Source organism: Taudactylus pleione, unplaced genomic scaffold, assembly GCF_031769625.1.
Source record: "Taudactylus pleione unplaced genomic scaffold, aTauple2 ptg000398l, whole genome shotgun sequence".
NCBI lineage: Eukaryota > Metazoa > Chordata > Amphibia > Anura > Myobatrachidae > Taudactylus > Taudactylus pleione.
Window position 1 is genome coordinate 1,738,574 of NW_028284800.1, and position 16,317 is coordinate 1,754,890.

The 16,317-nt window shown below is 45.4% G+C and overlaps 1 protein-coding gene across 3 annotated transcripts in view; it reads left to right on the forward strand.

Moving 5' to 3' along the window:
• Positions 1 to 12,684: 12,684 nt before the first annotated feature.
• Positions 12,685 to 16,317, forward strand: part of LOC148506670 (uncharacterized) — a 28,308-nt gene continuing 24,675 nt past the window's right edge. For all 3 annotated transcript variants that reach the window (XR_015869756.1, XR_015869757.1, XM_088446407.1), the window contains exon 1: positions 12,685 to 13,021. Coding sequence is in view for 1 of the 3 variants with exons in the window: in XM_088446407.1 (XP_088302533.1) it covers positions 12,890 to 13,021 (132 nt within the window). In the remaining 2 variants the exon portion in view is untranslated. The remainder of the gene's footprint in view (positions 13,022 to 16,317) is intronic.

Consider the following 16,317-nt stretch of genomic DNA (forward strand, 5'->3'; position numbering starts at 1 on the left):
ACAAAGTAGTGCCAAGCGTGCGCCTGTGTCATAAGTAAAGGGCCGGCTGGCTTGACCGTTAAAGGGTGCTGTAATCCCCAAAGTACACTCCAGTCCAAACCAAAAAAAAAATTATTTTCTGTGTTTGTGAATTGTGTGCGCAGTAGCCGCACGTGCATCAACAAAGTAGTGCCAAGCATGCGCCTGTGTCATAAGTAAAGGGCCGGCTGGCTTGACCGTTAAAGGGTGCTGTAACCCCCAAAGTACACTCCAGTCCAAACCAAAAAAAAATTATTTTCTGTGTTTGTGAATTGTGTGCGCAGTAGCCGCACGTGCATCAACAAAGTAGTGCCAAGCGTGCGCCTGTGTCATAAGTAAAGGGCCAGCTGGCTTGACCGTTAAAGGGTGCTGTAACCCCCAAAGTACACTCCAGTCCAAACCAAAAAAAATATATATTTTCTGTGTTTGTGGATTGTGTGTGCAGTAGCCGCACGTGCATCAAAAAAGTAGTGCCAAGCGTGCGCCTGTGTCATAAGTAAAGGGCCGGCTGGCTTGACCGTTAAAGGGTGCTGTAACCCCCAAAGTACACTCCAGTCCAAACTAAAAAAAAATTATTTTCTGTGTTTGTGAATTGTGTGCGCAGTAGCCACACGTGCATCAACAAAGGAGCAGGCCAAGCGTGCGCCTGTGTCCCATAAGTAAAGAGCCGGCTGGCTCATTTCTTAAAGGCTGGTGTAACCCACAAAGTGCACTACTCTCCAGCAAAAATAAAAAAATATTTTCTGTGTTTAGCCGCACGTATATATCAAATCGATATAACATAAATGGAGGACCAAACTTTCTCCGATAAAAATAAAATAGAGAAAGATCAAGAACCACTTCCTCCTAGTGCTGAAGCTGCTGCCACTAGTCATGACATAGACGATAACATGCCATCAACGTCGTCTGCCAAGGCCGATGCCCAATGTCATAATAGAGGGCACATACAATCCCAAATGACAAAGTTCAGGAAAATGACCTTGAAAAAAACATTTAAATCAGCTGAAGAGAAATGTAAACTTGCCAATATGCCATTTACGACACGGAGTGGCAAGGAACGGCTAAGGTCGATCCCTAGTATGTTCATGACTAGTGGTTCAGCTTCACATGACGATGGAAGCCCTCCTCCCACTAAAAAAATCAAAAGAGTTAAGCTGGCAAAAGCACAGCGAAGAACTGTGCTTTCTAAGAAGATATCACAAATCCCCAAGGAGAGTCCAAGTGTGGTGGTGGTTGCGATGCCTGACCTTCCCAGCACTGGACGGGAAGAGGTGGCTCTTTCCACCATTTGCACGCCCCCTGCAAGTGCTGAAAGGAGCACCCACAGTCCACTTGCTGATATGCAAATTGAAGATGTCACTGTTGAAGTACAACAGGATGAGGATACTGGTGTAGCTGGCGCTGAGGAGGAAGTTGGCGAGGAGGATTCTGATGGTGATGTGGTTTGTTTAAATCAGGCTCCGGGGGAGACAGTTGTTGTCCGTGGGATGAAAAAGCCCATCACGGTCATGCCTGGGCAGAAGACCAAACATTCCACCTCTTTGGTCTGGCAATATTTCTATCCAAATCCGGACAACAACTGTCTTGCCATATGTACCTTATGTAAAGGTGGAATAAGTAGGGGTAGGGACGTTAACCACCTAGGAACATCCTCCCTTATACGGCACCTGCAGCGCGTTCATAATAAGTTACTGTCAAGTTCAGAAACTTTGGCTAAGACCGTAAGCAGTCCAGGGACACCTAAATCCCGTTGTCCTGTTGTATCCAAGCGCCTGCAAACCACACCGTCAACTCCCTCCTCGTCAATTTCCTCCTTAGTCAGGATCGGAAGTAGTCCTGCAGGCCATGTCACTGGCATGACTGACTCTCCTATCCGGGATTCCTCCGGAGGATCCTGCATTGCTACGCCTCCTGCTGCCGCTGCTGCTGTTGCTGCTGCTGGGAGTCGTTCATCATCCCAGAGAGGAAGTAGGAACACCCCTACTTTTACTAAACAATTGACCCTCCAACGGTCCTTAGCGAGGAGGATGAAGTACGACAGCAGTCATCCTGAAGCAAAACGTATAACTGAGGCCTTGACTGCTATGTTGGTGTTAGACGTGCGTCCGGTATCCGCCATTAGTGCAGTGGGATTTAGACAATTGATGGAGGTAGTGTGTCCCCGGTTCCAAATCCCGTCTAGATTCCACTTCACTAGGCAGGCGATACCGAGACTGTACAGAAACGTCAGAAAAAGTGTCCTCAGTGTCCTGAAAAATGCCGTTGTACCCAATGTCCACTTAACCACGGACATGTGGACAAGTGGAACAGGGCAGACTAAGGACTATATGACTGTGACAGCCCACTGGGTAGATGTATCACCTTACGCAGCAACAGCAGCAGCGTCACCAGTCGCAGCATCTCAATCTGTTGAAATCAGACCACTACATTTTGACCACCGTGCTCGATCCTAGGTTTAAAGCCTATATTTTGTCTCTCTTTCCGGCCGACACAAGCCTGCAGAGGTGCAAAGACCTGCTGGTGAACACACTGTCAGCTGAAGCGGAACGTGACACGTCAACAGCTCCTTCTTCATTTTCTCCCGCAACTGGGGCTGCCAGGAAAAAACTTAGGTATCCTAAGCAACCCGCTGGCGGTGATGCAGGGCAGGCAGGACCAAGTTTGGACATCTGGTCCGGACTGAAGGACCTGGCAACAATTTCTGACATGTCTACTGTCACTGCATATGATACTGTCACCATTGACAGAATGGTGGAGGATTACATCGGTGACAGCATCCAAGTAGGCATGTCAGACAGTCCATACCTGTACTGGCAGGAAAAAGAGGCAATTTGGAGGCCCCTATACAAACCGGCTCTATTTTACCTGAGTTGCCCCCCCTCCAGTGTGTACTCCAAAAGAGTGTTTAGTGCAGCTGGGAACCTTGTCAGCGAAAGGTGTAGGAGGTTGCTTCCACAGAATGTGGAGAAGATGATGTTCATCAAAATGAATTATCAGCTCTACCAGGGAGACCAGCCTCCAGAACGTACAGAGGGACCTGTGGTGGTGGATTCAAGTGGGGACGAGTTAATACTTTGTGAGGATGAGGATGTACACACTGAAGAGGGTGAGGAATCGGTGGATGAGGAGGATGAGGATGACATCTTGCCTCCATAGAGCCAGTTTGTGCAGGGACAGATTAATTGCCAGCTTGTTTTGTGGGGGCCCAAACGAACCAATCATTTCAGCCACAGTTGTGTGGCAGACCCTGGCGCTGAAATGATTGGTTTGTTAAAGTGTGCATGTCCTGTTTATACAACATAAGGGTGGGTGGGAGGGCCCAAGGACAATTCCATCTTGCACCTCTTTTTTTTCTTTGCATTATGTACAGTTTGGGGCCTAGTTTTTCAAACTGCCATCCTGTCTGCCACTGCAGTATCACGCCTAGATGGGTCACGTGTTTGTGCCGCCCACTCGTGTCGCTTAGCATAGTCATCCAGCTACCTCGGTGCAACCTTTTGGACATAAAAACACTATTGTGAGGTGTGAGGTGTTCAGAATAGACTGGAAATGAGTGGAAATTAAGGTTATTGAGGTTAATAATAGCATAGGAGCAGAAAAACTAACACATTCTGTGATTTTAGCTGTTTTTATGCTTTTTTTCAAAAAAATACAGATCCAAAACACAAAACCCAGAACCCAAAACACGGAAGGGTGGTTTTGGCAAAACCAATCCAGATCCAAAACACGAAGAAAGATCCAGATCCAAAACCAAAACACAAAACACGAAAAGTGGCCGGTGCACACCCCTAGTAGAAACCTGTCAAAATTGGCAGTTATTTTTTTTAATAGAATAAACTCATATCCAGCAACTAATGTAAACTTTATTTGATTGACTAAATTATTTTATAAATTAATTTAAAGACTTCAGTAAAGACAATATTTTGAGTCCATCCATTTGCGGCAGGTAATCCAGGTGCATCTTCGTGAGTGATCTTTACTACAACAGAGGGCCTGATTCAGACCCGCTTGCGAGCGCTCGCAAGCGGGTCGATGGTGCCCAAGTGCGCATGCGCACGACGGAGGCGGCTCCGTCGTGCGCACGCGCGAGACCCGAATAACGATGGCCAAGCCGTCGTTAAGGGTCTCGCACCAAAGGGGGCGTGCTGTCGATGGTGATTGACAGCACGCCCCCTTTGGTGGGCGTGCCGGGGGCGTGGCTGCCCAGACGGAGGCGTTCCTATGGGAATGCCTACCGTCTGGGTCCGGCCCCACTGACATCACTCGTGATGTCAGTGGGAGTGCTTTTGGCTCTGATAGAGCCAAAAGCACTCCTGGGCTTGCGGCAGCGAGACCCTACCGCAGGGTCTCGTCGCAGTTGCGATGGTCGCTCCAAAAGGTAGGGGCGTCCGGCTCTGAATCAGGTCCAGAATCCTTTGATCTTTAGGACAACGTAGAGGACACCATTTGAGAAAACTGGTTCTGGGTTATGAGCTTTTAAATATTTTTCTGTTCTATGAACAATACAACTAAAGATCATGTGACTAGCTACACTTAAGGTTTTTACTATTGTGCCCTGTGGCTCAAGCAGGTACCTAAACAATCCTATTTCTTACCTGTGAGAATGGCAACAACAACACACAATTTAAATAACACTAATGACTTACAATACAATAAATGACAAATAATGAACTTGCGGACAAATAAGTTCACTGTAATTCACGAATATAATAACTTCCAATATAAAAAATGTGGTCTCACGCAATGCCACTTGAAATTTTCCCTGCCTAGGCTTGCGTCGGTGCACAAACATGAGAGCAAGTAGAAAGGCACTTCATAGAACATATTTGATGAACGGAAACTGTTGAATTTCTCTGTAACTTCCAGTGGATATTAACTTAACACAATCTGGCTTAAATACAGTGAAGACTGGGATGGTGCTGTCACAATTTAACAAACAATGCTGCCTCCAGTGGTCACAGGCACTTAATGACAAATATCTTTAAGGGTTGCACAATTAATTAAGCTGTCCCTTTAAATTAGGGGTGTGCACCGGCCACTTTTCGTGTTTTGTGTTTTGGTTTTGGATCTGGATCTTTCTTCGTGTTTTGGATCTGGATTGGTTTTGCCAAAACCACCCTTGCGTGTTTTGGGTTCTGGGTTTTGTGTTTTGGATCTGTATTTTTTTGAAAAAAAGCATAAAAACAGCTAAAATCACAGAATTTGTAGGTTTTTCTGCTCCTATGCTATTATTAACCTCAATAACCTTAATTTCCACTCATTTCCAGTCTATTCTGAATACCTCACACCTCACAATAGTGTTTTTATGTCCAAAAGGTTGCACCGAGGTAGCTGGATGACTATGCTAAGCGACACAAGTGGGCGGCACAAACACGTGACCCATCTAGGTGTGAAACTGCAGTGGCAGACAGGATGGCATTGAAAAACTAGGCCCCAAACTGTACATAATGCAAAGAAAAAAAAGAGGTGCAAGATGGAATTGTCCTTGGGCCCTCCCACCCACCCTTATGTTGTATAAACAGGACATGCACACTTTAACAAACCAATCATTTCAGCGCCAGGGTCTGCCACACAACTGTGGCTGAAATGATTGGTTCGTTTGGGCCCCCACAAAACAAGCTGGCAATTTATCTGTCCCTGCACAAACTGGCTCTACGGAGGCAAGATGTCATCCTCATCCTCCTCATCCACCGATTCCTCACCCTCTTCAGTGTGTACATCCTCATCCTCACAGAGTATTAATTCGTCCCTGCTGGAACCACAGGTCCCTCTGTACGTTCTGGAGGCTGGTCTCCCTGGAAGAGTTGATAATTCATTTTATGAACATCATCTTATCCACATTTTGTGGAAGCAACCTCCTACGCCTTTCGCTGACAAGGTTCCCGGCTGCACTAAACACTCTTTCGGAGTACACACTGGAGGGGGGGCAACTCAGGTAAAATAGAGCCAGTTTGTACAGGGACCTCCAAATTGCTTCTTTTTCCTGCCAGTACAGGTACGGACTGTCTGACATGCCTACTTGGATGCTGTCACCGATGTAATCCTTTAACAGACAGACGCACGCTTGTCGCTGCTGCTTTGAGGATTCAAGTGCGGCTACAGCCCACACAATTCACAAAGACAGAAAAAAAAAAGAATATTTTTATTGTTTGTGGAGCACACTTTGAGGGTTACACCACCCTTTAACAGACAGACGCACGCTTGTCGCTGCTGCTTTGAGGATGCAAGTGCGGCTACAGCCCACACAATTCACAAAGACAGAAAAAAGAAGAAGAATATTTTAATTGTTTGTGTAGAACACTTTGAGGTGTCACCACCCTTTAACAGACAGACGCACGCTTGTCGCTGCTGCTTTAAGGATGCAGGTGCGGCTACAGCCCACACATTTCACAAAGACCAAAAAAAAAAGAACAATATTTTAATTGTTTGTGTAGAACACTTTGAGGTGTCACCACCCTTTAACAGACAGACGCACGCTTGTCGCTGCTGCTTTAAGGATGCAGGTGCGGCTACAGCCCACACAATTCACATAGACAGAAAAAAAAAGAACAATATTTTAATTGTTTGTGTAGCACACTTTGAGGGTGTCACCACCCTTTAACAGACAGACGCACGCTTGTCGCTGCTGCTTTGAGGATGCAAGTGTGGCTACATCGCACACAAGTCACAAACACATTAAAAAAATAGTTTTTTATTTTTTGGAACACTTTGAGAGTTACACCACCCTTTAACAGACAGACGCACGCTTGTCGCTGCTGCTTTAAGGATGCAGGTGCGGCTACAGCCCACACATTTCACAAAGACCAAAAAAAAAAGAACAATATTTTAATTGTTTGTGTAGCACACTTTGAGGGTGTCACCACCCTTTAACAGACAGACGCACGCTTGTCGCTGCTGCTTTAAGGATGCAGGTGCGGCTACAGCCCACACATTTCACAAAGACCAAAAAAAAAAGAACAATATTTTAATTGTTTGTGTAGCACACTTTGAGGGTGTCACCACCCTTTAACAGACAGATGCACGCTTGTCGCTGCTGCTTTAAGGATGCAGGTGCGGCTACAGCCCACACAATTCACAAAGACAGAAAAAAAAAGAACAATATTTTAATTGTTTGTGTAGCACACTTTGAGGGTGTCACCACCCTTTAACAGACAGACGCACGCTTGTCGCTGCTGCTTTGAGGATGCAGGTGGATTTGGAACCGAGGACACACTACCTCCATCAATTGTCTAAATCCCACTGCACTAATGTCGGATACCGGACGCACGTCTAACACCAACATAGCAGTCAAGGCCTCAGTTATACGTTTTGCTTCAGGATGACTGCTGTCGTACTTCATCCTCATCGCTAGGGACTGTTGGAGGGTCAATTGTTTAGTAAAAGTAGTGATGTTCCTACTTCCTCTCTGGGATGATGAACAACTCCCAGCAGCAGCAACAGCACTAGGAGGAAGTGGTTCTTGATCTTTCCCTATTTTATTTTTATCGGAGAAAGTTTGGTCCTCCATTTATGTTATATTGATATATATACGTGCGGCTAAAGCGCACACAAACACAGAAAATATTATTTTATTTTTGCTGGAGAGTAGTGCACTTTGTGGGTTACACCACCCTTTAAGAAATGAGCCAGCCGGCTCTTTACTTATGGGACACAGGCGCACGCTTGGCGCTGCTCCTTTGTTGATGCACGTGCAGCCACAGTGCACACAATTCACAAACACAGAAAATAAATTTTTTTTTGGTTTGGACTGGAGTGTACTTTCGGGGGTTACAGCACCCTTAACGGTCAAGCCAGCTGGCCCTTTACTTATGACACAGGTGCACGCTTGGCACTACTTTGTTGATGCACGTGCGGCTACTGCGCACACAATTCACAAACACAGAAAATAATTTTTTTTTGGTTTGGACTGGAGTGTACTTTCGGGGGTTACAGCACCCTTAACGGTCAAGCCAGCCGGCCCTTTACTTATGACACAGGCGCACGCTTGGCACTACTTTGTTGATGCACGTGCGGCTACTGCGCACACAATTCACAAACACAGAAAATAATTTTTTTTTTGGTTTGGACTGGAGTGTACTTTCGGGGGTTACAGCACCCTTAACGGTCAAGCCAGCCGGCCCTTTACTTATGACACAGGCGCACGCTTGGCACTACTTTGTTGATGCACGTGCGGCTACTGCGCACACAATTCACAAACACAGAAAATAATTTTTTTTTCGGTTTGGACTGGAGTGTACTTTCGGGGGTTACAGCACCCTTAACGGTCAAGCCAGCCGGCCCTTTACTTATGACACAGGCGCACGCTTGGCACTACTTTGTTGATGCACGTGCGGCTACTGCGCACACAATTCACAAACACAGAAAATATTTTTTTTTTTGGTTTGGACTGGAGTGTACTTTCGGGGGTTACAGCACCCTTAACGGTCAAGCCAGCCGGCCCTTTACTTATGACACAGGCGCACGCTTGGCACTACTTTGTTGATGCACGTGCGGCTACTGCGCACACAATTCACAAACACAGAAAATAATTTTTTTTTTGGTTTGGACTGGAGTGTACTTTCGGGGGTTACAGCACCCTTAACGGTCAAGCCAGCCGGCCCTTTACTTATGACACAGGCGCACGCTTGGCACTACTTTGTTGATGCACGTGCGGCTACTGCGCACACAATTCACAAACACAGAAAATATATTATTTTTTTAGCACTTGGGGGGAGCACCCCTGATGGACAGAGCACCCCCTGGACAACACTGCAGCACTCCTTTAGGACTGGGACACTGCACAGGACTTTGGAGTGGACACAGCCCCTATGGAGAACTGACTGCACAACACAGTCCAGCCAGCCCCTATGGACTTTGAAGTAGTGGACACAGCCCCTATTAACAACAGCAGCACAGCACAACACAGCCAGCCCCTATGGACTTTGAAGTAGTGGACAACAGCAGCACTACACTACACTACACTACACAGCCCTAACTCCCACCCTCCCTCTTCACTGTCCACAGCCGAGTGAGAAAATGGCGCCGACGTGGGTACCTTATATAGGATCCAAAACCCGCGAGACTCGGAAGGCGGGATGATGACGTTTTGCCTCGATTTCAGATCCGAGTCAGGCGGGAAAAGTCGAGCCTGATTCGGATCGGACTCGGATCGGGGGGGCTCGGGGGGGTTCGGATTTCAGAAATCCGAACCCGCTCACCCCTACTTTAAATACACTGTTATAGTTTGGGGCTGGGGCGTGCTTTGTATTACTTGTAGGCAGGAACATGAACCTGCACGTGGCACTACTGCTGCAATTTACTTAACAAATACTCTTTCAGCTGTGGATTACAGGCGCAGGGTAATGTCCCACTTGAAATGCAGGGAATGTCCCTTGTAGGGAGGAGCTCTATGGGGCAGATGTATTAACCGCCGAAGCAGCATCAGAGCACATGTATGATTGGTGGGCTGGGCGGTAAATGACAGGGGCACCCCTGTCATTATCGGCGCTGCTATCTATAAGATAGCAGCGCAGATAGGCAGGGCAATGTATGAACGGTTAGTTTGCCTGACCATTCCACCAGCTCCAAGTATCGATATCGACAGCATCAGCTTGGCGATGCCCTATCCTCACAGCAGGGACAGCGCTGTCCCTGGTGTGAGGGCTGCCGGCTCCAGGGCTGCTTGCAAGATCTCGCAATGCTTGTGAGATCCCGCGCATGCTCAGTGAAGCTGGCCAGGAGTGAGACACAGCGCATCATCACTAGGCTGATGCGCTGTGAGCTCTAGCAGGGATAACCGGAGGGAAGAGTTAATACATCTCATGGTTAGTGCTAGGCAGGAAGAGTTATAGCAGCACAACTCTTGCCCCACTCTTTTGGCACCTTACAGCATCTCCCTGCAGCCCTCACCAGCGTCTCTCTGCAGCCACACCAGCGTCTCCTCTCTGCAGCACTGCACTCCAACTCAGCTCTGCGACCAACACACTTTCGGGACCCAATACTTTTGGCACCCCTTGGGACCTAGCGTCTATAAACTTTGTCCTTTAGCACTGGCTGATGTCCGCAGAGTCCTAGTGTTCTGCTCTCTGCTCTCTTTATTAGTGTATCTGCGACTTTATGCTAACACTACTATTAGCCCTTCCCATGGTGTACAAGTATGCATCTAAATGCACAAGGACTGGGGCGCCCACTTTGAGCAGCTGCAGTTGCAACCATCGAAAATTGCACCATCCCTAAACTAGGTGCAGAATCTCTGTCAGAGTACGGCCTCCGATGAACGCCATTAAGTGTCTGTGTTCGTAACCATTCCTGCGATACGCCCGTGACACTAAAGTAACACACCCATCAGACAGAATATCTGTCAGTGCGACTCTATGTGTAGGCAGTTGCAAAAAATTGCCAATTTATGTGACCATTGGTATTGCGTTCAATTTAGAATCAGCATCCGTTTCCAGAATTAATCCAAAAATCACAATGTATATGCAGGACGATTAAACTTTTGAAAAAAATGGAGATAGATGCCCATCCCTACTCTTTATGCGCATGTGCAGTGAAGCTTTGTTTTGACTACACTGCACTTGCACAGAGGACAGGGATTACAGGCAGTGTGGAACTACCAACATAGTACATTGTGTGGCAGCTATATGCTTATCTCTGGCCCCTCTAGCTGCTGTGCCCCCTGTTCCAGCAGTAGTTCCACCATTTGGACCACGTTGCACAGTTAGGATCTGTTTCTCAGTTGCGCATAAAGTGACTGTATTTGTGGTCAGCCATGGAAGCCAGATTTACTATCTTATGCTAACGCAAGAATCGATAGGGCTAATCGCACAGAGCTTTTGATACACACCAATGACACTATCATGACACTCCCATGGCACTCCCAAGCAAGATTACATGTGCAATGTCATGGGAGAACTGATCCATATGAGTTCCGTACAGAATAGGCGGAGATACACCAAAATTTAGTGGGTGACAGCAATCTCACTCTATGAAAGTGCTGAATCTGCAGTTAACCACAGGGTGTGATGGCATACAATATCTATATTGCGCAAGGAACACGCCCATTAAGGTATCTGCCTTAATGATCAGAATGTCATTGCTTTTTTGGCCTTTAGTGGCAAAAATTCAGTAGGTTTTGTGAAATTTCAGATGTCTAATGAAGCCTTAATGGGACATGTGAAACCGTGGGTTTTTTTGTCTATGGAGTATTTATATTATGATTTTATACTATTTGTGATGGTGCTAAACTATTTATATGACGATGTTATAATATGTATATGGTGGTGTTATAATATTTATGTGAGAGTGCTATACTTTTTATTTATATGATGGTGCTGTATTATTTGTGATGCATTTTAGATGTATTTCATATAACATTTTAAATTGATCATTAATTATTTTATATTTAACTGAATGTATATATCATTACACATGGATATTTAAGATATAGAATAATACTTGAGAAATGGGAAAGAGGAAAAGGCACCTGATAGTGTAATATATTTAGTAGGAAGATGTTGGACATACGACCTCCTCCATCCACCAGCATATGGACTAAGAAACAGGCAGCTATTGAAGCGTCTGCACTAGCACTTTATTGGACTTTTTTATTCAGCTAAGTTTTTATGACTTTTTACTTAGCCATACCTAATATATACCTCGATTTATGTAATTTTGTTTTTTATCTATTGTACCTTCCCCCTCCATTTTATAGACCCCACGTTGTCATTACCCTTTTTGTCCCCCATATTCTATTAAAACTTTTTTATATACATTAATTATATTAAGAGTATTTTTTTCACTCCTTAATACACTATTATTAATATTATCAAATTTTTTACTATATATTTAAATTGCACGGGTCACTTTTTTTGGAATACTGGAATATTCATAAATGGAATATATCTACTAACTCCTCCTAAAAATCTGGTACGCATATAAAACTTACTTGTCATATGTCCAACATCTTCCTACTAAATATATTACACTATCAGGCGCCTTTTCCTCTTTCCCATTTCTCTAGATTTCATTTAGCTGGTGGCCTAAATCAGCACCCTGAGGAAAAAGCTGCCATCCCTTATTTATTTGGAGAAGTGTATTTTTATTCTAGAATTTTTTAATAAGGACAATTTTTTTAACAAGGACACCCCTTTTTTTTTCACTTGGACACTAATTGACTTTATATCATCAGAAAGCGCTAGTTCCTAGACTATTGTTTTTTTCATAGAATAATACTTATCAAATAACATTTCCATGTACTAATTCTTTGAAACTCATGTTTTACAGATTAACAAGTGTTGGGAGCGTTCATACTGTTAATTAATCTACTGGTTTTACCTGGCCCCTACCTACAAAAGGCAATTCCCCACCTACACAACTAAGAGGTCTACAGTATGTACTAAGCCTTGCAGAGAGAGGACAGAGATAAAGTACCAACCAATCAGCTTCTGTCATTTTTCAAACAAAATGACAGTTATGAGCTGATTGGTTGGTACTTTATCTCCGTCCACTTTATCTCTCTCCAAGACTTAGTACATAGACCGCAATAGTCTCCAGAGTGGATGTTTGATGATGTTTATACAGGGGAAGATCTGGATTCTAGACCACACTGCCGAGCATCATGCCCAATTTGGCTATACACATAGGTCACAATAAGTAATCGGCCATATTGCAAAAGTCATCCATGATTTTTCGCAGGTGCTACAGTAGCTGATTAAGAGGTCACAGATTTTTAATCAATACTGAACATATGAAATGAAAAAGTGAAACTCCTCAGGAATCTGATTATTCCATGGTAACAGCCGTTGCTTTATCCTGGTATATATAATAAGGAATTACGGATTGATCTTAATGAGAAGCGCTGCGGCCACAGGAACAGCTGAAATGACCGAAAATGAGCTGCTGCACATGTCGTCCTATGCACCTTTGCACCGTAGCACCATTCAGATGCAGCAGGCTGCGGAGGGGAAGATGGAACCAGATTGGACTCGATTGGCTGACTCTACAGATGATGAAGCCAGCACAGGTTAGTCATTTATATATTATTGGGATATTGTGGGGCGGTACTATTGGCATAATAGGAATAGGGGCACATCTATTGTTTTAATATTTGTTGGGGACACTAGTGTCTGGATAATATAAAATGGGAGCATAATGTGAATTGAGGACTCTAGTGAGTGGTATACTGTGATCTGAAGGCACTGCTGTGTAGCAAAAGGTGAATTTGGGACAGTGTGTGAATTAGGAGCAAAAGGCCTGATTCAGAGCCGGACGCAATTAGCACTCGCTCGTCCAGAAAATAGGGGTGGCTATTCAAATCAACCGTTCGCTCTTTGCGGTTTGTTCACGCCTCTAGGTCTGAACGAGCGAACAAAACTTGCGGTCGTTTTTTTAAAAAATACGCCCCCTGGCTGCTCGCATCCTACGTCATGTCCGCTATTTATTAGATTAATCGAGTACATCGACCAGGGTATGAACTGCTCGCTATTCTTGGGGTTGGTTTTTGCTACCACAATTTTGCGTGCAGTTCTGGCTATAAAATAACCCAGTGACGTGGTCAATGACGCTGCTGTTTTAATTATGCACACCCATAAAACGCCCGTTTTGACCTTTAAGCACGCCTGCGTTTGGATCTCCACTCCCCGTTTTCAAGCACCTTCCCCCGTTACCACCCACATACGCCTACTTCTGTCACTCAAATTATCAGGCATTCGCTATTTTGCGAGCACATGAATTTCGACTGCACTGACTGGTTCGCGCATGCGTATAACGATCCGTACGCATGCGCAGTTGGGCAAACATCGCTCGGAGCCCAAATCAGGCCCAAAGTGTGCTATATAATGTGGATTAGGGGCACAATGTGACATATGTGAATTGGAGACACTTAGGGCCATATTCAATTTCTGGCGAAAAGCCGTTTTTGGCGAAAATGTTTCGCTGGTGATGTCATTTCGCCAGGTGAGAAGTTATCCCCGTATTCAATTCCAAAGACTTTTCACCAGTGCGAACAGTCTGCGCCTTGTAACCAGCGGAAAAGATTTGCCTATGAGTAGGGGTCGGAAAAAAGTGCAGAATTGCGGTTTTGGGGTACACACTTCTGAAAACCACCCTGCACCCTTTGGACAGTCCTCCAAAGGTAAATTGCGTAAAATAAAAAATAAAAAAATACTTTAGAACACCCCAAAAAAGTACTTTCATTTTGGAGGCTAAAAAAAACCAGAGGTTGGGGGACTAAATTAAAAACTAGCAAAATAGACTCCAGAGGGTCCCCCAAGTATGCCCAAGCTGTTTTTTTTTTATTGCAGGTGCTTGCTGAAAGTGCGTTTTTTACGTTTTTTTAAAACCTCACTTTAGCAATTTTTAACCATGCTAGCACCCATTTTCATGTACCCCATATTTACTGGAACTACTTATTTTAGCCAAAAAAACCTGCTAAATGCTATTCTTCACCAGTTGTGGAAAGACGCTAAATAGCAGCAATTGAGAGCATTTAAGCACCCCAAATACCTTCAGCAGGGCTATACGGGGGTATCCATAGTGATCCCCCATGTCAGTGCATCTTTTGGGGGGTGTCATCTGACAGCACTTTTCGCCTGTTTGAGTTTCGCCGGGACACGTTTTCGCGTCCTTTGCAATTGAATAGCGTGAAAAGCGGGAACGAGCGCGATACTTATCCGGAGGCAAAACCAGCGATGATGGCGGAAAGCGCAATTGAATACGGCCCATAGTGGCATATCGTGAATTGGGGGCACAGTGTGGCATGTACTGTGAATTTGGGGCACAATATGCCTTATCATGTGAAGTTGGGACACACTGCGGCATATAACGTGAATTAGAAGCACAGTGTGGCATATAATGTAATTTAGGAGCACAGGGCTTGATTCAGAGCCGGACGCTCGCTCTGAATAAGGGCTTTTTTTTTTTGTGCGGCCTCCTGGCCGCTCGCATAGCTGTGGGTGACCATCCACAGCTATTGCGAGCGACCAGGTTGATGGTCGCGATGGTCAAGACCATTGCGACCATCGGGTTTGCGATGAGACCCTTGTGGTAGGGTCTCGTGGCCGCAAGCCCCAGAGAGCTTCTGGCTGTAATAGAGCCAGAAGCTCTCCCACTGACATCACTGGTGATATCAGTGGGGCCGCCCCCAAACGGGGTGAGCTGTCAATCACCATTGACAGCTCGCCCCCTTTGGTGCGAGACCCGGAGCGACGGAGCACCCGTCGCTAGCCGGGTCTCGCACATGCGCACGACGGAGCCGGCTCCGTCGTGCGCATGCCCAGTGGACAAACATCGACCCGGTTGCGAGCGCTCAGCGCTTGCGACCGGGTCTGAATCAGGCCCACAGTGTGGTATATAACATGAATTGAGGCACAGTCTTATAATGTGGGGCACAGTATGACATATAATGTCATTTAGGAGCACAATGTGGTATATAACGTGAATTGAGGCACAGTCTTATAATGTGAATTTGGGGCACAGTATGACATATAATGAGGATTAGGAGCACAGTGTGGTATATAACGTGAATTAGGGGCACAGTCTTACAATGTGAATTTGGGGCACAGTATGACATATAATGAGGATTAGGAGCACAGTGTGGTATATAACGTGAATTAGGGGCACAGTCTTACAATGTGAATTTGGGGCACAGTATGACATATAATGTGGATTAGGAGCACAGTGTGTCATATAATGGGAACTTTTTTGGTGGCCTAACATTTAAGTCTCAGCTGGTGGCAGAAGTGTTTTAAAAGCATCTAAAATGTAATTTACGATATGAAAGTCCCTAAAAGTTATGGGAAGTGGGGCTATGCAGCCCCCAGGCCCCTGTCCTTCACTTAAAATTGTCATTCCACAACAGTGTTTGTGTGCACGTATTATTCATCACTGTCATGTTTCCCTCATGTTTGTTTGCAGGGTATGTTTTAGTTCCAATATAAGTATTCTGCCAGAACTTTAATGAACAGGTTTCAAGGGGAAACTTTTTATGCCTCTGCGCAGTCTCAGGGTAGATCTGACGAACATTGAAATTTGAAGGAGGGCAGGTATCAGCATAGGATGTGAAGGGAGAAGGGGACTGAGCTGCCCCATCTCTCTAGGACCACCTTAAGTCCTGCTTATTTCAACTCTGTACCTACCGGAAAGGGATAGGGGTCCTAAAAAGTGTACTGGCCTCAAGTATACTAGCCCCAGGAAGAGCACATATATCTACTTTGGTAAGTCACTCTAAGGAAGAGGGAGGTCTAGGTTGTGGATTGGGGGCGTAGCATCTGTCAGATGCCGATATTCATGCAAATGGTCGATGTATTTCAACTGCACGTC